This window comes from Pistacia vera, unplaced genomic scaffold (assembly GCF_008641045.1).
Source record: "Pistacia vera cultivar Batoury unplaced genomic scaffold, PisVer_v2 Contig188, whole genome shotgun sequence".
In the NCBI taxonomy this organism is placed as follows: Eukaryota; Viridiplantae; Streptophyta; class Magnoliopsida; order Sapindales; family Anacardiaceae; genus Pistacia; species Pistacia vera.
In genome coordinates, this window is record NW_022195981.1 from 1,596,127 (window position 1) to 1,618,533 (window position 22,407).

A 22,407-nucleotide genomic window follows, 5' to 3' on the forward strand; every position below is an offset into this window, starting at 1 on the left:
ACATTAAAAAATCGGTTTTTGATCTACAAGCCCATATGTCTGATGTAAGTGCAATAGTATATTCCTAAAATTTTGAAATTCGTTTTTAAGTTTATATTTATTTTGTTATAAAGTTTTAGATATCTCTTCTACTTGTAGTTCTACTAACAGGGGTTATGCTGACAAATTGCAGTTTTACCATATTAACAAAAAAATTTTCAGATAAACAAATGGGAGAGTCCGTAGCAACTATATATCTTGCTATTTCCTCCGTGCAAACATGTGTATTGTATTGCCATGTTGAGAGAGTGAGGATTGTGATTAAAAATAGTTGATTTGAATTTGCTACCTATCCGCTTGAAGATGCATTTTTTTGGGGATGCTTCTTCTCTACGTGTCGTCGCATTGTCGAAGTCCCCTTCTCAGCCCCAATAATGGTTCCACTTAAATTACATATCCCACCGATTCTTCCCCCTCCCCATTTGTCTTTGGCCGTTTTGATTTGGTGAAGATTGCCAGACATCGACACGACCCTCTTTGACGTCGGGGGGGTTGGGCTATGTCCGTGCCCGTTGACTCGCAGCCACATGTGTTTGGCTACACCACATCCGGCCGAATGTGGTTGTGGAATTACAGCTGCATCCTCTGGAGGAAATGGTGAAAATGGATTGAAGGCTTCAATTTCTTCGGTGGATGGACCGTAAAACTCATTTGGGGAAGACATTATAAATTTATGATAAAATAATAATAATAAAATGAAAAGAAATTAAATAATAATATGAAATTATGATGATATGAAAAATAGAAAAAAATTGAATAATTATATTTTAAAACTAAATATTATAAATATAACTTGAATGAGAAATTGATTGGAGATTTGGAGTAGAGAGATTGAGAGAATGAAAGAATGAGAGATTGATTGGTGTGAAAAAAATTAAAGGTTTTAGGGTTATTTATAGTGTAGTTGTGGGAGAGAAAATGAAAAAAAAAAACTTATATTATATAAATGTAACTGTTGGTGTCAGTTACCGTTGGCTGCCAACGGTTATAAATAAAAAATTTATAACCGTTGGCTGCCAACGGTTAATTTTTTTTTTTTAATAAATTTTGTAAAATTTTTTTTAGTCCTTAAATTTATACTTATTTTAGGGGATTTAATGTAATTTTACAAAAGACTAAATTAATAAAAGATAAAAAAAGTTTGGGCCCAGGCCTGGGACCAGGCCCAGGATCGGGCCTTAGAGGAGTGCCCGGGCCCTCCTCCTTAGGCCTGGTCCCAAAACTCCTAGGACCGGTCCTCCCAAGGACCAGTTTTTAGAGCTGGGCTTTTGGGCCCGGTCCCAAATGCCCAGCTCTATTCGACGGCATCTTACGATGAAACGCTAAGGTTTTATCTCGTGCTTTCACCAACATCAAATAGATGATAGATCAGTTTGTGTCAATCAATTTTATGCTAACAGTGTCATAGGACGCACCTCTAATGACTATGAACCGGTGACAGTCTCAACCAACGATGATGACAATTTTAGTTTTTGTTAATTTTCTTTTATATATTACTAAATTATTTTATTTAATATTACTTACATATTTTTTAATTATTATTAAAATACCTTAGTGTAGTCCTTTGTTGTTGTTACAAGTACAACATAAATTTGGAAATTGATTATTTTTTTAAAGTGGAAACAAAAGTCATTATCTCATAGTTATTATAATCTTAAATTAGTCCTAATCTTTCCCACTTTGCGCTTTTTGAAATTTGTAATTTTTTCCGTTTCAAGGAAATTCTCTTAAAAAAAAAAAAAATAGAGATAAACAGTTATAAACTTATGTTATTGGAAAGTTTCCGAAGAAGTAGGCGGCTGGTCAGTTCATTGTAGAATTTCCAAATTGAGATGTGACTACACACTGTTTAAAATACAGACAGGGTGTTAAATATTCTTTAAATTTTAATAATTTTTTATTAAATCTCCAGCTGATATTGTAGACTCGTAGTTGGCAGAGCTATTAAATTTTCAACTAAAATCGTAACTAATTAAATGTTTGCATGGGTGCACTTCATTCATACCTGATGGTACAAGCTAAGAATTGCATTAAATCCCCCGGACATCCTCTTTATATTTTAAAATTTTCTCAAATTTATTAACGTTTTAAAGTTCAAACAATCCTTTTGATAAATCTCGTCAACAATGCCAATAAGTCTGAACCTTTGATATGCTTGAGCCACGTTTTTGTTGATTTCCTTAGGTATAAAGATTTACGGACAAACTTTCTTTATTCCTTTTGATAAATCTCGTCAACAATGCCAATAAGTCTGAACCTTTGACATGCTTGAGCCACGTTTTTGTTGATTTTCTTAGGTATAAAGATTTACAGACAAACTTTCTTTCACAAACGTAATTAGTCAACTCATAATTAATCAGGTAAGACTCATTACGTGTTTATTAATTACGAACTATCACATTGTATTTGTAAGAAAAAATTAGTAAAAAACGTTTGTTAGTGTAGTATTACTCTTTTCTTAACCAATAATCATATGAAGGAAAATTTTTTTACGTATTATGCTACAATATAACCAAACCAATGAAAAAACAAGTGGTTTCTCTCACTTTAATCTAACATACTCTTATTGACTAATTGTAGTATTTACAACAAGATATATGGAATACTTTCCCCTTCACAAATCTCGTTGTATTTTTCTAGTATTTACTATTTACTAGACTTGGCAAAAAGGGTAGACGGGTGTGGGTCTCACGGGTACGGGCCCAAATTAGGTCGATTTAAACAAGCCTAATATTTTAGAACCGCACCCTACCCTATGCGGGTATGGGTGGACCCATGGGTGTCCGTACTGTTCACTCTAATTTTAGATTTTTGTAGTTACACCCCCAAATCTTCCTAAAATCTTGATTCTTGAGCAAAATTTGTCTTTCTCTAGTCCAAACAAAAATACTCTTATAACCAATATAGTTTTAGTTTTGAGAAAACATATCCAAATTTCTATAATCATTCAAATTATCATCAGAATAAATAAGGAGAATCAGATTAAACCAAATAAAAATCTCTAATCCTCAATTTTAGATCTAAATTAAATCTTTTAACATAAAAGAAAATAACTGAAATTCTAAAAAATTAATTTTGATGAACTTGGCTAACATAAGATTTAGATAAATCAATATGATCTCTTTTCTTTTTCCCCACAATTTAGAATCCCTTTCCCTAGTTTTCTAAGCTACCAATCACGAACCAAAACCATACACACAAACATTATTTTCTCCCAAGTTTTCTCACCAATCAAACAGAAACCCAGAACCTAATAAAGAAAAAGATAAAAAACTTGTATCAAGCTATAAGTATATTGATTTTCGACAAACTAGTATCAAGCTAAGGTCGAAGATAAATCGACTTAACCGGTATCAAAGCAAATGTCAAATTGCACACAAAAGCCTCAAGATATGGTAAGAATTTACATATCTAAAGTCATTAGGAAAACTAGCCTTCACACCCTCGGTGGTTTAGGATTTCATCCAGACCACACTTTCCTTACCCTATACTCCATTGATTCATACACTATTTTTTCTAAGGAATTACTCTACATGCTCTGCTACTCTTATGCCAGTATGATATTGGTATTTCCTTCCCTGTTGAATAGACCTTAAATTACCTCTTTGACCTTCAGCAACCTTGGACAAACCAAAAAGATGGTGCTCTTCAATGGTTTCATTCCTATCGTGGTTGTTTTCTTCCTTCAAGATTTACGCCAACCTTCAATGTTGCTAGATTGTAGCCGAGGAGAAGCTGAAGACGTCGGAGAATCGACTCCAAGAATTGGAGCCGTTGAAGAGTGAAGAGTAAAAACGAAGGAGATGAGATCAAATCGGCAACAGTGATACACATACCTTGATGCGCCAACAATGGAGACTACAAACGTGGCTGATGAGAAGCGAAGATAGAAAAAGCGGCGACGGTGGAGTTAGGGATTTCAATGCTAATGAGTTTGAGAGAAGACTGGTGAGAGAATGAGTTTGAGATAGGTTAGGGATTTTGCGATTTGAGGCAAAATGAAAAGGGGAAAGGGTTTTTTTTGTTTTTTTTTTTTAAACACAAACGGGTACTCGCAGGTATACCCGCTTGACCCGTTGGCAAAACGGGCCGGGCCGGGCTAGGTACAGGTCAAGGAAAACGGGTCCAATATTAAAGACCCACACCTTATATTTTTTACCCGGGTTAAGGGTCGACCTGTAATAGCCACTTTCTACTCAAACACTCATATAATATACATAATAAAATACATATAAAATAGTATAAAGAATTGGGCCCAAAATTTTCTTTTTAGTAAACATATACATTTTTTACACAAAATTATATCATGTACAAAAGTTATAAAAAACATGGTGGACAGTGTAACCGCTTTCCCTCGCGTGTCAACGTCCATCCAACCATGTCCTCACCTAGATCTTGCAAAACATAGGAAAACAACGGGGTGAGCACTAAAACAATGGTCAGTAAGTAAATCCTCTACTCATCTAACCCCGTAACTCTCTCTCTCTAATTTCTTTCCTTACAACTTCTCATTCACTTTCTCTTTTGTGTTTCTCTCTGTTTATCTTTCCTTAGAACTCTTTTCTATTAACTCTCTTTAGTAAGTCACGGCCCCATCTTACCGGGGGCACGGTTGGGGCTCACTCCCGCTCTCTGTGACTTCTACTCATCCTCAGCCGATCGGACTCGGTTATGCATGGATTCGGAACCCTTGGCCCTGTGAGTGTATAATTGGGTACTCTCGGGTATAGCCCTCATTCGCATGCACTCTCACGGGCTACACCACTTTTCTTTCTCATACTCGTGCCGCTCTCTCAATGCGGCGTACATGCAGGAATACTCTACCCATTACTCACGGGTTTCCCATCGCACAACCTACTCTATCCTCTTTCTCAAGCTAATACTCATCTCTTTCTCAACCTACTACTCATAGTGTAGCTTCACTCTTAGAGTAGTCTATTCATAGAGTTCTCTACTCTTTTCCTACTCTTTCTCTAATGCATAATTAATGCATAAGAATGATTCATGCTCATTAATGCACTAAGGAAATGCCAATATGCAATGTTGCAAGAATTAGGGTTCATAATTCATTCTCATACTTCTCTTAGGCATTTCATCATACAAGTCTTGTGCATATAAAACTCTACTCTAACTATAATCATTCTCCTTTCTTTAATCATCCAAACAACGGGAGAAAACTCCCTCATAATCTCTAGATTCCTGCCAAATAAACACACTTCCATAAGTGTTGCTCAAAACTCTCTCTATCTCCTATCAACCCAACTCCACATCATAGAAGTTCAACACTTCTCATATCCAAACATATTCAATAATCATACATAACTACTAATCTCATCTCATCTCATCCCAACAAATATAAAACATACATATACATACACAATCTCTACTCAATTAAATTCTCAAATCTCAACTTAGTTAGGATTTACTTACTTTTAATGGAGAGATTCCACTACCACTTTTCCTTAGTACCTTGTCCCTTCTCTACACCTTTAAACCATAAAACCATAAGACTTAAAGATACAAGAATAAGCAAATCTATATCTAAAGCAAAAATCCTTACCTTAGGATGCTTTAGATGAAATCTCTACTAAAAATTTCCCAAAAGCTCCCTAAAACTCCTTAGAAATCTTGGAAGATTAAATGGAGAATTGAGAGAAATGAGAGAATGGGTATGGCGGTGGAAATGGGTGAAATGAAGGGTTCTCTACACTTAACCCTTTTTAGCTCATATTATAATCATCATTTCCCATTTTGTCCTTACTCTTCCTTGGAAATTCCACCTATATCCTTGGATTCTTTGCAAATACACCCCCATTACCAACACATTCTCTACTAAATTTTCTTGCATTTTACTCCCCACTTTTCCTGCTAATTACGGGTAAAATGGTCATTTTCATCCCTATGAAGAATTCTCTAGAAAACTCAAGAAACTTTTCTGCCGTCCCGTCGCCGCGGTGAAGAAATTCCGTTGCCCTAGCGAAAACTTACAGAACCGACACGGCCATTACAAAGCCAACGTCGCCGCGGCAAAGACTGTTCTTCCAAAATTCCTCAAGTCTCAACCAATTTCAAGGCAAACACTCAACCAATTCAACATACCATGTAAAATAAAGGCTAACCAACCTACCATAACAACATACAAACTTAATTGAAACTGAAACAGTGAACCTTTAAGTAATACAGCAAATCTCAAGTACGTACCTCAAGTGGGGCGTTACACGACCTGCGGGTCCAGACCCGTTTTGCTAGGTCTACTATTTACTATTTACTTTCTTATTCCAACAAAACCAACAAGTGTTAAAAGGGTGTCATCTTTTGTGCCGTACAAAAACAAATGTCAAAGGGTGCTAACGGAGTATACGTTCGCGTTGATCGTCCTATGCTCAAGTAAGATATTGAAAACACAAACTCCTACTACTACAATGACAATTATATAAGAATTGAAGAGAGCGATTAGAAAATTAATCTTAATTGAGTCCCCTGAAACTAACGTACTTGAGTTCTTATGAACTCTAAAAGTTGGTTTTCTCTTTTACTAGAACTCATATTAGTAATCAAAGAATTGGGTATGATTCTATTAACGAAACCACCTTATTATGACAGGACTTATAATTGGAAACAACCTCTTTTCAAAAGAGGAAACTCACTGGCTTCCTCAACCTTCTACAGGTGGCCAAAGGGATTTTTTGAGTAAACCCCCACACGTTTGACAACGGCAAGTGTTGTACTGGCCTACGGTCTCCTGACTTAGACCATTCAAGCATTTAACGTTATTAATTTTTTTAAAATATAAAAATTTTAAAAAAAAATCTGTAATGGACGTCGTCCATAGGAATGGACGGGCGTCCCTACTCTTATGGACGCCCGTCCATAAGGAATGGACGATCGTCCATTAAGTATGGAAAAAACAAAATTTTTAAAAAAATCTAGAATGAACGCCCGTCCATAAGGAAGGAGGGCGTCCCTACTCTAATGGACGCCCATCCATAAGGAATGGACGACTGTCCATTAAGTATGGACGACTGTCCATATTTATGGACGGTACAATTTTTTGGTGCAATTTTTTCGTAGATATAGCATTTTAAAAATTCTGGTATCTTATAAAAACTACCCGAAACCGACTTGAATTTTCGAGTACCCGAAAATCTGGGTTCAGTTCGGTTCGGTTACCAGTTTTTTTTTGCACAGCCCTATCGAAAACAGCCCAGATCTGGTGAAAATCGAGACGGTGCACAATCACTGAGGGTGTAATTGAAGTAATTTCAAAACAAGATGGTTAATTTTATAATTTTAGTAATTTAGGGGCTAAAATATAATTTATTAATTTAGGGTTAAGGGCATTATGGTAATTGCACCCTCACTACCCCAAAAAATGTTAACAGTGTTATTTTAGGGGTGAAAATATGGAATAAATGGAACTTGGCATACCAACTTGGGATTTCGTCAAACATTGGGTGGGAACATGTCGTTTACTCTTAAATCCCCCGGACATCCTCTTTATATTTTAAAATTTTCTCAAATTTATTAACCTTTTAAAGTTCAAACATTCCTTTTGATAAATCTCGTCAACAATGCCAATAAGTCTGAACCTTTGATATGTTTGAGCTACGTTTTTGTTGATTTTCTTAGGTATAAAGATTGATGGACAATTTTTCTTTCACAAACGTAATTAGTCAGCTTGTAATTAATCAAGCAAGACTCATTACGTGTTGACTAATTACGAACTGTCACATTGTATTTGTAAGAAAAAATTAGTGAAAAGCGTTTGTCAGTGAAGTATTACCCTTCTCTTAACCAATAATCATCGGAAGAAAAATATTTTTATGTATTATGCTACAATATAACCAAACCAATGAAAAAACAAGTGGTTTCTCTCACTTTAATCCAACATACTGTTATTAACTAATTGTAGTATTTACAACAAGATATATGGAATATTTTCCCCTTCACAAACCTCGTTGTATTTTTCTAGTATTTACTATTTACTAGACTTGGCAAAACGGGCGGACGGGTGCGGGTCTCACGAGTACGGGCCCAAAACGGGTTGATTTAAATGAGCCCAATATTTTAGACTCACACCCTACCCTATACAGGTACGGGTGGACCTGCGGCTGCCTGTACTGTTCACTCTAGTTTTAGATTTTTGTAGTTACACCCCTAAATCTTCCTAAAATCTTGATTCTTGAGCAAAATCTGTCTTTTTGAAGTCCAAACAAAAATACTCTTATACCCAATACAGTTTTAGTTCAGAAAAAACATATGCAAATTTCTATAATCATTCAAATTATCATCAAAACGAATAAGGAGAATCAGATTAAACCAAATAAAAATCTCTAATCCCCAATTTTAGATCTAAATTAAATCTTTTAACGTAAAAGAAAATAACTGAAATTCTAAATAATTAATTTTGATGAACTTGGCTAACATAAGATTTAGATAAATCAATATGATCTCTTTTCTTTTTCCCCACAATTTAGAATCCTTTTCCCTAGTTTTCTAAGCTGCCAATCACGAACCAAAACCATACACACAAACACTATTTTCTCCCAAGTTTTCTCACCAACCAAACGAAAACCTAGAACCTAATAAAGAAAATGATAAAAAACTTGTATCAAGGTATAAGTATATTGATTTTCGACAAACTAGTATCAAGCTAAGCTCGAAGATAAATTGACTTAACTGGTATCAAAGCAAATGTCAAATTACACACAAAAGCCTCAAGATATGGTAAGAATTTACATATCTAAAGTCATTAGGAAAACTGGCCTCCACACCTTTGGTGGTTTAGGATTTCATCCAGACCACACTTTCCTTACCCTATACTCCATTGATTCATACAATATTTTTTCTAAGGAATTACTTTACATGCTCTGGTACTCTTATGCGGGTATGATATTGGTATTTCCTTCCCTGTTGAATAGACCTTAAATTACCTCTCTAACCTTCAACAACTTTGGACAGACGAAAAAGATGGTACTCTTCAATGGTTTCATTCCTATCATGGTGGTTTTCTTCCTTCAAGATTTACTCCAACCTTCAATGTTGCTAGATTGTAGCTGAGGAGAAGCTGAAGACGCTGAAGAATTGACTCCAAGAATTGGAGCTGCTGAAAAGTGAAGAGCAAAGACGAAGGAGATGAGATCAAATCGGCGAAGGTGATACACATACCTTGATGCACCGCCAATGGAGACTACAAACATGGCTGATGAGAAGCTGTGAGTCGGTGACGGTGGAGTTAGGGATTTCGATGATGATGAGTTTGACAGAAGATTGATGAGAGAGTGAGTTAGAGCTAGGTTAGGGATTTTGCGATTTGGGGCAAAATGAAAAGGGGAAAGGGTTTTTTTTTTTTTCAAACACAAATGGGTACCTGCTTGACCCGTTGGCAAAACGGGTCGGGTCAGGTACAGGTCGAAGAAAACGGGTCCAATATTAAAGACCCACACCCTATATTTTTTACCCGGGTTTAGGGTCGACCCACAAGTCCAAACCCGTTTTGCCAGGTCTACTATTTACTATTTACTTTCTCAACAATGCTACAGACACCGGGGTTTTTACACTGAAATTTTGTACTGGCCTACGTGTCTCCTGACTTAGACCATTCAAGCATTTAACGTTATTAATTTTTTTTTAAAATATAAAAATTTTAAAAAAAAATCTGTAATGGACGCTCGTCCATAAGGAATGGACGGGCGTCCCTACTCTTATGGACGCCCGTCCATAAGGAATGGACGATCGTCCATTAAGTATGGAAAAAAACAAAATTTTTAAAAAAATCTAGAATGAACGCCCGTCCATAAGGAATGGACGGGCGTCCCTACTCTAATGGACGCCCATCCATAAGGAATGGACGACTGTCCATTAAGTATGGACGACTGTCCATATTTAATGGACGGTACAATTTTTTGGTGCAATTTTTTCGGTAGATATAGCATTTTTCTTACTTTCCTGTTCCAACAAAACCAACAAGTGTTAAAAAGGGTGTCATCTTTTGTGCCCTACAAAACCAAGTGTCAAATGGTGCCAACGGAGTATACATTCGCGTTGATCATCCTCTGCTCAAGTAAGATATTGAAAACACAAACTACTACTACTACAATGACAATTATATAAGAATTGAAGAGAGCGATTAGAAAATTAATCTTAATTGAGTGCCTTGAAACTAACGTACTTGAGTTCTTATGAACTCTAAAAGTTGGTTTTCTCTTTTACTAGAACTCATATTAGTAATCAAAGAATTGGGTATGATTCTATTAACGAAACCACCTTATTATGACAGGACTCATAATTGGAAACAACCTCTTTTCAAAAGAGGAAACTCACTGGCTTCCTCAACCTTCTACAGGGGGCCAAAGGGATTTTTTCAGTAAACCCCCACACGTTTGACAACGGCAACAACAATGGTTGTAGAATGAAGGTTATGTGTTTGGGTTGAACAGGGGTCCAAGTGTAAGTTTTCTGATTATTGGAGGCTGGGGTTTGGGTTGAAAAGGGTTAAAATGGTCGTTTTTGTTGATAAATGGATGTTCAATAACACACTTGAATGCAATGGGGGCTAGCATCCTATTTTCGGCACTAGTGGGTTCTTTATGAAATTCATGAAACATATGGGGGTTTACTAAAAATTCCCGGTAACAGAACAGAAACTCTGTAATCTTTTGTTAAGATCATGTAAACAAAATTGAGCGTTAGGATTCTCATATAAACACCACGGGCATTACGATTTATTTCCTTTTCTTAGTATCTACGTGTGTGGCTGTTCCACATTCACATTCAATCAAAGTCTCTTGTGACAGCTTCAGTTAATATCAAATCCCGGATATCCTGGTTCTTTTTAAAAATAAAATCTTTATTTCCTTTTTTTTTTTCATTGGTAAAACAGGGATCACCTCAACTCCTCCCTCGTGGAAGAAGTGAGCTACTAAAATATGATAAACCCAAGCAGTTATTTTTTAATCTTCTTCTCCATTCTGAAGTAAAGTAAAAATCAAAGTTGCACGACTCATAACTGTGGCACCGGTACTATCCAGTTTGGCATTATCCTCTTGACTCCACGTCTCTTTAGTTTTATTTTGTTTTTCAATCCAACTAACAAACTCAACCCCTACAAATTATTATATTTATGAAAGAATTATTTCAACCAGAACAGTCCCGATCAGATTTAATTCTTCAAAATTTCAGTCCCACTTCTCACCGACACATTCAGTGCTATATTATTATTGCTGTAATGGATGACAGTACTTAATCTTCACATTCTCTATTTCTAATTCTCTTCCTCCTCAAAACTCATTCTTCATCTCTTATAACAACAATTTCATTTCATTTTTATCAAATTCAATTTCTCATTTCTCTTTGATCAACCCTTTTCCCCCCTCATCTCTCAACACCAACTTCAACCTCTCAATGGCATGGGGGCCTAAAAAATGGCATCTAGTGGTGTTGGTTTTGAACTTGTCGACTATTTGGGTTGTTCATGGAGTTCAAAAGGTTCCTTGTTACTTCATTTTTGGAGATTCGTTATACGACAATGGAAATAATAACAATCTTCCAACCAAGGGTAGAGCCAACTACCCGCCATATGGTGTTGACTTTCCTCGAGGGCCAACAGGAAGATTTACCAATGGCCGAAACCTCGCTGATATTTTAGGTTCAATTCTTCTTTCTTCTGTATATTTAACGGGAATAATTAAATAAACCCTCTAAAGTTTTAGAAATAAGAAAATTCCCCTTATAAAATAAAAACATCATTAATTTTACTTAGCTTGTAGAGTTGCAGGGATAGTTTTTGTTTTTTTCCTCAAATTATTATCCAACAACTAACTTACTGTCATATTTATTGTTGTTGTAGCTCAACTTCTAGGATTTGAAAATTTTATACCAGCTCATGCAACTAGTAAAGGTGATCAAGACATTCTCAAAGGTTTAAATTATGCATCTGGAGGAGCTGGAATTCGTGAAGAAACTGCAACAAAAACCCTGGTAAGTATTGGTTTCATATATAATTTGGTAAAAAGATCTAGGTAAAATCCTTTGTAGAATATAAGAATATATTATGAAATCTTTCAGAAATATTTTCTTCTGAATTCTTTTTTGAATCATCTAATTGTATCAAATTCTATAAATATTTATAATCTGTGGAAATGTACAATAACTTTCCAGAGTTTTAAATGGCAGATTGAGAGTGTTTTGATTCAAAGAAAGTAAGAGAAATGAGAGTATTCAAAGAAAATTGTCTAAACTTGTATGAAAATGAATAATGAGTGCATATGGTGCACAGCATGTCTCCGACATGGGAGGTAAAAATTTTTGACAACACTATACTTACAATCTAATCTCACAAACTTTGTAAGAGCTCGCAATTATTCTCGTTATGGTCTTGTCTATCCAATTGTGAGCTAACAAATTACAAACTATCATATCAAAACTATGAAAAAATTTGTAAGATTGAGTTGTGAGTCCTTCATTATTAAAAAATTTTAGAGTTAGTTACAAAATATCGAAGTCCACAAACCCATCTTGGTGCCATTCCTTTTGCCAAGTTAGTTTTTCTTTCTTGAAACTCTATTACATGGGCTTTGGCTTATTGGGCTTTACTTGAGCTAATTCATCAATTTCAACACTTATCAAAGTTACTTGTTTAATGGGTCAGACCCAATTTGCATGCCAAATTTCTTCTCCTACAACCCATTTTGTAATTTCATTTAGCTTAGCCCCCCAGCTTTTTTATCATTCGCTCCCATTTTTTATTTTAACATTAAATAAAATTACTATAAAAGACATTATAGATTCTAAATTATACTCCTACTTTGTTTTTTTATATTTTCCTTTTATTTATTCTTTTCTCATAACATTTAAAATTCAAAGTTATCTTTTTAAATTGCTTAAAAAACATAAAAAAAAAAAAAATAATCATTTTTCTCTTCTCAATGGTATTTTAATTTTTTCTGTTAATCCAAATATGATTTTTCATATCATCATCTTTCTGTTTTGTTTACAATGATCAACTCGAAGCATGTATGTTCTTCTTAAACTTAAGTTATAAACTAATCCATTTTTTTTAGGAGGCAGAACTTCTGATTTTACAAACTATACACCAGTTGAATTTTTTGGAGTGGTTGAAGTTCTTTTAATAATATATAACTTTATACTTACTACAGTAGTTGTTGGTTGATGGAAGAAGTATATAAAATGCAGAAAATTTATTTAGTAATATATATATATATATATATATTAGACAAAATAAAATAGAAGATGATTTAAATATTAAAAAAAAAAAAAAAGAACTTAGAAAATTGGATAAAGAAAATACTTATTTAAGTCTAAAAGGGTAATTTTGTTATTAAGTGGGGTTTTAAAGAGATTTTAAAAAGATAAACAAGGTTTATTAATAATGGGGGCTACTGATAAATTATATGCAGGTTAAAAATCACTTCCCTATTTTTTATAATTCAAATCTAACCTTATATTAAGATTACCAAATTTATATTAAATATAACTTTCACTATTAATACTTTTTACACCTCATATACATATAAAAACCCTAATTTATCATATTCTTATCATACTTTAAAGATTTAATTTAAGGTTCTTTCCACTTCTTCTGAAATTCTTAACATATGAAGTGGTCATAGAATTTGGTTAGATCACTTTAACTAATTTAGTGATAAAAAATTTACTTTAGTTCTTTTGCCTTTTTTTCACTTAGAAGAGATTGTTAAAGATCAAGACCAAGTCCAAGTTGTTTCTGTTTGAGAACAAGTCCAAGAGCTATCCACTTCTGTTGCTGCCAATCTTGAACCCTTCCTTCAGCCTCATTTGAGCTGAGTGATTGATCAGTGGTAGACTGCCAAACTACCTGTATTTGTAGGTAAGTGAACGATTTGGGCTTGACTGTGAGGGATTGAAGATCTCATATCGATTAGACACGTTCAAGCTAATGAGTTTATAAGAGTAGACAATCCTCCCACTTAATAAGATCTTTTGGGTAAGGAATTAGGCTCCAAAACCAAAGTGATAAAACCAAATCAAAACAGAAATACTACAAAATCAGGTGGCAAGTATTTCTCCAGGTGGTTTGGTGAGATTTGTTGCTACAGACATTATTTGTTAAGAAAATTTAAAATCTCTTGAAGAAGTAGGGTTATGACTTCATGGATTCTATTTATAAGATTGCTTTCATTTTTAGTTTTCATTTCTTTTAATTTGACAGGGAGCGGCAATCAGCATGAACAAGCAATTAGAAAATCATCAAAATATAGTCTCGCGCACTGAGAGCATACTAGGAGATAAGGAATCGGCTTCAAAGCACCTAAGCAAGTGCATTTACACAGTTGGAATCGGCAGCAACGATTACATTAACAACTACTTATTGCCTGAGTTTTATGATACAAGTCGCCAATACACACCAGAGCAATATGCTATTGCTCTTACTCAACAATATTCTCAACAGTTAAAGACTTTGTACAATTATGGGGCAAGAAAAATAGCCCTATTCGGATTAGGCCCTCTCGGATGTTCACCGGGCAGTGTCGCGATGTATGGCACAAATGGATCTTTATGCGTAGACTACATAACCACAGACATTCAACTGTTCAATTCCAGGCTTAAATCGCTAGTCGATGATCTAAATAACGATCTCAAAGACGCAAAGTTTATCTACATTGATGCTTATGGGATATTGGGATCTCTACTGGCTGGTATAGATGGATTCTTAGTGAACAATACTCCATGCTGTGAAGTTGCCAATTTGAAGATGCATAATGGTGTTTTAACGTGTATTCCTTCTTTAAAGCCGTGTGTTACAAGATCTTTGCGCGTATTTTGGGATGGAACACATCCATCTGAGGCTGCAAATTTATATTCAGCTGCAAGATCATTCACTGCTCTACTTACTTCCGATGCTCACCCATTTGATATTCGCACACTAGCTGAGCTTTAGTGGATTAAGTTTTGACCCTAGAGTGAATATTGTTATTATATTTTTGTCACATAGATGTCAATAATTCTCTCTCTTTTTCAAAATTTCTCCTTCTCTGCTTAATTTAACACAAAATTGTTCTTGTGTCCATGAGTGGCTGGCATAAAAGGGTTCAGCCAAATAAATATTATCTAACACAAATGTCCTTTCACCTCTAGAAATTTGCTTTTAAACTTCATGCATATATTTTTCTACATGTAAAGGAAAGGAAAATCCATCCCTTACAAAAGTCATATAGAAAAGAGTGAATTGATTTTATAAATTATAACTTAATAGAATTAATGAAGTATTAAATCTGGCAATAATAAATTTACTTATCCTATCTTTATAGGATAAAACCTAGGGACTAATCAATTTACAAAAATTATTTTTCTTACAAACAATAACAATGAGTCTTTCAACAACTAGATAGGAAAGAAGAGGGATAAGCCAATACTAACTCTACTGAAGCATTTGAGAGTTATATTCATGAAAGGCATGAGAGGGCTAAAGGGTGGAAAACAAAAATCACACCAACAGCCAGCAAGAAGTTAAGTGAAGCTGCGAAGCAGGGCACACACCTTAAACTTTCATGTGTACGAAAAATGCAGTTTGAAGTTAGGATGCCTCTAAGAGGTATATAGTTAATCTGCCTCAGTGACATTGCCCGTGGAAACTGGTAGATCAATGATATCCCTTGTAAGCATGTAGTGCATTGCATCAAGGATTACAGAGCAAATCCAGTTAATTAATTATACACATGATTCTTATACTGTTGATGCTTATCGTAGGACTTACAATGAGAAGATGAATCCCTCACCAGATGAGAGTAAGTGGCCAGTTAGGGGACCTCTGATTCCACCATTTAAGAGAATTAGGTCTAGTCGGCCCAAAAAATAAATAAAAGAACCTAGCGAACTGGCAAAACAGTCCAGAAACTCCACTACTAGATGTAGTGTTTTCAAATATGCTAGGACACAACAAGAGAAAGTCATTATATCTAGGCGAATTGTATTTTTTTTTCTGAAGTTACGTTTGACACTTAGTGGTGCCTCAATCTTAGGGAATTTCTCGGATTATCCAATTAAATGAAAGCTCTAAATATCTCTGGAGCGTTAATTGTGGTATGTATATATATAACTAATTATAATTTCATTTTACTCTTTTTACATTCGTTCTCAACCACTTATTGTTTTATTTTGCTTTGTTTTTTGGTTTTTCAGAGTTCTTTTAAATTAGAAGATTTAGGAAAAGTTGTCAATCACCATCATCCCCTTGTAATGTTGGCAGTCTTCAATTATATACAAGAGTGCCCTCATTAGAGTACTGATTTTGTTGGATGGTCTTCTCTGGATTTGTTATCCTAAGACCTTGTCTTTGCAAACATTTCCTTGTATGTATGATCGGAACGAATGTAAAAAAGAGCCAATAGCATCACTTTATTTTAAAAAAAGAATAGTAATAGAGGATACTTGTATATTTTGATGGGATTAAAAATCACTTTTCTTTAAAAAATTATTAAATGTTGTTATTTAAGCCCCACTCAAACTCTTTTTAAACCTCAGAAATAAAAATTTTTATAATTTAAATCATACTATAGAATAAGATAAACAAAATAGACGTTAACAACTTTAAAGTGATATATTGATCATTTATAGAAACTGAAAATGTCAAAAAAAAAAAAAAAAAAAATCAACCGAAAAAAAAGATAATTAGGGAAATTCTTAGATTTTAAAGACCTACAGATCTCATGACAACAAAAAATCTACAACATCATCTCAACGAAATTAGAGAGAGAGAGAGATTTTATAGAGATGGCAATCGGCCCGACGTTTTCGGGTACCCAGCTGGTCCGGCCGAAAGGGGCGGGCTTTACCCGAGGTTAGCGGGCTTGGGCTTGGGCCTGGGCTTGATTTTAAGGCCGATCTCGGATACGGGCCAGACATGGGTATATCTTTAGGCCCGGCCCATCCCCAAAAATTTTAATATTAATTTTACTAATTTACCTTTATACATATATTTAATTACAAACCCATCTAATCTTTAAAGGCAATTTTAACATGTTAAACCTTCAATATGGGATGAAAATTGAGGTAGGGTTTTATATATATGTATATCCATTTTTCCAAACCCTAGCCTCAATTTTCTCCATATTGAAGGTTTAACATTTTAAAATTGCCTTTAAATGAGTTAGATGGGTTTGGTTCAACTTTAAAGTGGATTTCCCATAACATATTATGCACCGCTGAAAAGTTATTAAATAAATATTAGGATTTTAATTGCTCACTTATTGCTTAAATTATTTGCGAAAATAGCTTCAATTAATATTTAAAAACTATTTCTAAAATTAAAAATATAAAAAAATTTAAAATTTATTAATATTTAAAAATAAAACTTATTAAAAAATGCAGGCTTGGGCCGGGCATGCGGTTATAAAAAACCCGTTGGGCCGGGCTTGGGCTTTGCCTATCATACCTATAACGGGCTCGGGCGGGCTTAGGCCTGGGCCAAGGGGTACTCAGTCCCGGCCCGCCCATTGCCGTCACTAAGATTTTGGAGGCACTCTGAACAACTAATCTAATACTAATTTGATCGCAAAGTGGGAATCAAGAAACTAACTCCTGTATAATTGAATCCTATTTCTCCATTATTTATCAAAAAAACATGAATTTATTTTCATTATTCATATATATTTTAAAATTAATAACTTCTTTATGATAAAGAATTTGAATCTCTCTATTGTATTTAGATCATGGCCGATTTAGATGAAATTGAAACAAGTTTGGGATAGTTAAAATTTTAAGGGAGAGAAGGAGAGAGAAGAAAAACGCTGAGGAATAAATATAAAATTAAGTGATGCTATTGGCGCTTACATTTTTGTTTCAAGACCGGCCCCACTTCTAAGTTTACCCAAAAAATGTTTTAGCATAATTAGGAATGTTGGATTACTGGAAAGATAGATTACCTTGGAAGATTTTGGGTATTTAGAAAAATATGTTTGGTTAGTTGGTGGATATGTTATATTATACGTTTGGTTATGGGGAACAAATAGGTGGGTATGTTATTTAATTATAAATGTTCCCTTTTCAAATATAATATAATATTTTTTATTATTTTTTAAAAAATTTCTTTTAACCCCAATATTTCAGATTTAGTTAAAACAATCACGCTATATAAAACTTTAATTATTACGAAATCACCCCACCACTGCCGCCACGGCAGACCATCGTCAAAGTCTCCGAAAGTCCCCATCAGCAACTGACCGGACCAAGAGGCTTGATATGGTCGTTTTCAGCCATATTGATGGCCGAAAACACCATATCAGGCCATATCGAAGCCTCCAGAGTTCCCACCGAGTCTCGTTCTTTTTAGGGACTCCGGTGATTTTCCGATGGGGGCCCAGGTGGGTGGCCGTTGTCGGCGGTGGTGGCTGGGTGGCAGTGGTGGGTGTAATAAATCCTTTATACTAGGATACTCATAGAAATAAATAAAGTAAAATACATTTATACACAAAAATAGATGGGCCCAAAATTTTCTTTAGTACATATAAAAATTCTTATTACCAAATAATATATCATTTTACAAAAAGTTATCAAAACAGTGGACAGTGTTGCTATTGCTCCTCATTTGCCGATGCCAATCCGACCGCGTCCTCACTAGATTTGTAACACAAAGAAAAACAACGGGGTGAGCACAAAAATAATGCTCAGTAAGTAAATCCTTTACTCGTCTGTCCCCGTAACTCTTTTCTTAATTCTTTCCTTACACACTTCTCGTCTCATTATTTCTCTTCTTGTTTCTCTTTCACACAGCTCTCTTTTATTAATTTTCATTGTAAGTCACGGCCTCATTTACCCGAGGCGACCAGGGGAGTCACAAACCCAATCCGCTCTTTGTGACTTACTCATAATCTCTTTATTCTTTCTCACTTGAAGTCACGGCCTTATTACCGGGGCACGACCAGGTGGAGTTCACAAAGACCAGCCCGCTCTTTGTGTTTTTCTCATTCTCTCTACTCTTAGAGTAGTCATTCACAAAGTTTCTACTCTTTCTCAAGATACTTCTCAATGCACCAATTTAGGTATAAGGATGGTTTATGCTTAAAATTTCTTACTTAAGGCACTTATGAAATGCACAAATGCAATGTTGCATCAAGATAGTCATTTGCATAGGTCACACTCAAAAGGGCTAAACTTGAGTTGTACACATCGAATTGTACGGCTTTGGTCTCATTTTAAAGCTTAAGACAGGGCTACAACTTTTATGTTTGGTCTTAACCCAGTTCAATCTATAAGATGCCAAAAAAACTCAGAAGGTCACGGCCGGATAGTACAGTTTTCACTTGGCTTTTCACTTAGGCATTTCATCAAACAATATGTGTGCATACATAAACTCTATTTTAACTATAATTCTACTTCTTTTTAACCATCCAAAATTGGAGTTCAACTCCTTTAAATCATAACAACTGCAAGAAAACACACTTCAAATATTCCTCTCAAATTCTTCTAAAGTATCCATACTTCTATCAAATTTATCAAACACATCCACTTCTCATGGTGGAAATCTCTCTATAAAATCAACATTGAACTCACTAAATCCATAACTCATCATCAAACCATCACATACACTTTTATATTCAAATATATTAACAACAAGCATAATTCATCACAATCTTATCTCAATTTCTCAATAACCATAACATATGCAACTTAAAAGAAATCCTACTCACTTGAATTCTAAATTAATGAGTAGATTTTGAGTGGAATTTACTTACCTTATGCTTGAGTCTTCTCTACTAAGCTCTATACTCTTGTGGATTAAACTTCTTCTAACCCTAAACATAAACTTCATAAGAACCCAACTTACACAAATAAATCATAGATAAAGAGTATGAATTCTTACCTTTTGAAGTCTTGAATCAAAACCCTTAAAATCACTCAAAGCCTCAAAATCGCGGCGGATTGAATGAAAAATTGAGAGAAAAGGGGGAGTAGTGTGGCGGTGGAATGAAGGAAATAAGGGTTACAAAAACTATCATCTTTTTTTATAAACTCACTTTCCCATTTTGCCCTCACCCTTTTTTGAGAATTCATCCTTGTCCGTAGTTAATTACATAATGCCCTCATTTTTATTGCTTTTTATGAAATTCTACCTCTTTTCACTCCCCCTTTTTCAACTAATTTTGAGTGAAAAGACCATTTCCCTTAATACAAGTTTAGGGATTTTCTTCATATTTCTTAAAGAACTTTAATAAAAATTAACTAAGGGCTATAAAACATAATTTAAATCAGTACCTCCATGTGGGGGGACATTTCCCCTTAAAAGAATTTCGTCCTCGAAATTCAAACGAACAGCTCGGGTAACGGTTTGCATGGCTTGCTCTGTCTCCCATGTAGCTTCTTCAATTTTGATTTCTCCAAAGGACTTTCACTAAGGAAACTACTCTGTTCCGGAGCTTTAATTTTTTCGTCCAAAATCTGTACTGGTTGCTCCTCATACACAAGATTCTCTTCTAAGTCTACGTCCTATGCTCAGAATATGGAGGGATCATCTATACTTGCGAAGCATCGAGACATAAAATAAATTGTGAACTGTCCATATAGGTGGTAATAATCTGTAGGCCACCTTTCCTACTCGCTGTAACACCTCAAATGGACCAATGAATCTCGGTGCTAATTTTCCTTTATACCAAAACGCATCACCCGTTTGGAGGGGGAAACTTTCAGAAAAACTTTGTTACCACTTCAAACCAACTTCCTTTCTTTTCAGATCAACATAGCTTTTCTGCCTATCCTGGACGTGTTTCATTCTGCTTCTGATCAGCTTTACATCTTCTATCATTTTCTGAGTCATTTCTGGCCCAGAAGCTATATTCAACTCATCTCTCTCGTCCATCTCATCCCAATGCAGGGGAGTCTACACCGTCTACCATACAAAGTCTCATAAGGAGCCATTTTATATAGACTGGTAGTGTTATTTATAAGCAAACTCCACCAAGGGTAACATCTCATGCCAGGATACTTTATAATCCATACAACATACTTCAACATGTCCTCAAGCACTTGATTTGTTCTCTCTGTCTGGCCATGTCTGAGGATGATAGGAGTACTAAAGACACTCTGGTACCCAAATTCCTCTGTAAATATCCAAAAAGCTGGGACAAATCTGGAATCTCTGTCTGATACTATTGTCTGGGTACACCATGAAGTCTCACTATTTCTTTAATATATATCTGAGCCAATTGATCCGAAGTGGTCTTCCTTTACTGGAAGAAAATGGGCTGATCATCAATCTGTTACTATCACCCATATAGGATTATATCCTTTCGCACCTAGGGAGAACTGTAATAAAATCCACGAAATACTTCCATTTCCCTCAGGAATACTAAGTGGTTGAAGCAACCCTGATGGCCTTGGTGTTCTGCTTTCACTTGCTGACAAGTCAGGCATTTAGCTACAAACGTTGCAATATCTTTCTTCATCCCTGGCCCACCATAGCCTTTCTTTAAGTCTTGATACATCTTGGTTGCTCTAGGATTAGCAGTGTACAGTGTATCATGAGCCTCTATCAGGATTCTCTTTCTCAACTCATCATCTTGAGGAACACACAACTGACTCCTAAAACAGAGAACATCATCCAACAATCTAAACTCTGATGTCTTGCCCTCATGACTTGTGAACTATTTCTGACACCACTCATCAATTAGCGCTTTTCTTTAATTTCTTCCAGTAAGGTAGACTGAGCCTCTAATCTGGCAATTTTTCTAGGTATGACCTCAATTTGCTCTTTACAGACCTGGCAAAACGGGTGGGTGGTCGGGTAGGGCTGGGTTAACGGATACGGGGCCTTATATGGGTCGAAATATACGGGTCCAAAATATTGGACCCGTGCCCTACCCTAATGGGTACAGGTGGACTGTTTTTTCTCTCTCTAGATTTTAGTTTTTCATTTCACCCCAACAGGTTTCAATTAGACAGTACAGCCCCAAAATTCCTGTAGTTTTAATTTTTTACATTTACACCCCTAAAACCTACTCTAAATCAATTCATTTGGAAATAAACAAATAGGAACCAAAAAAAACAAAAACACATAAACAAACAATAACATATAATATAAACTACAAATACAACCAAAATAAACAAATACAAAATCACTATACACAATTACACATAAACAAACAAAATAAGTCAATAAACTAAATGCCACCTAAAAAAAACATGTATTAACATGTCTGTCCCCCCATGAGGATATGTGATTATCACTCTTTGCTTTTACATTTATTAACATGCCCAATGAAGTGCAGTCCATCCCTTTATCCTCAAATCGATTTTCATTTATGCAGTAACAATTATGTTCTATGGCCTATCATAACCAAGAGAGCTGCAAAAGTATCGTACCTAGACCACCTTTAT

At 35.1% G+C, this 22,407-nt stretch overlaps 1 protein-coding gene across 1 annotated transcript; it reads left to right on the forward strand.

Moving 5' to 3' along the window:
• Positions 1–11,316: 11,316 nt before the first annotated feature.
• LOC116127039 (GDSL esterase/lipase At1g29660-like) lies at positions 11,317–14,989 on the forward strand. Its single transcript, XM_031412708.1, has 3 exons — positions 11,317–11,686; positions 11,888–12,018; positions 14,249–14,989. The coding sequence occupies exons 1-3, from the start codon at positions 11,443–11,445 to the stop codon at positions 14,975–14,977; spliced, it is 1,104 nt and encodes a 367-aa protein (XP_031268568.1). The 5' UTR covers positions 11,317–11,442; the 3' UTR covers positions 14,978–14,989.
• The last annotated feature ends 7,418 nt before the right edge of the window (positions 14,990–22,407 follow it).

Excerpts from the sequence above, each read along its gene's own strand:
- LOC116127039 (XM_031412708.1), top strand. The coding sequence starts at position 11,443 with ATGGCATGGGGGCCTAAAAAATGGCATCTAGTGGTGTTGGTTTTGAAC. Across the intron at positions 11,687-11,887 it reads AAACCTCGCTGATATTTTAG|CTCAACTTCTAGGATTTGAA; the intron begins GTTCAATTCTTC and ends TTGTTGTTGTAG. Across the intron at positions 12,019-14,248 it reads AAACTGCAACAAAAACCCTG|GGAGCGGCAATCAGCATGAA; the intron begins GTAAGTATTGGT and ends TTAATTTGACAG.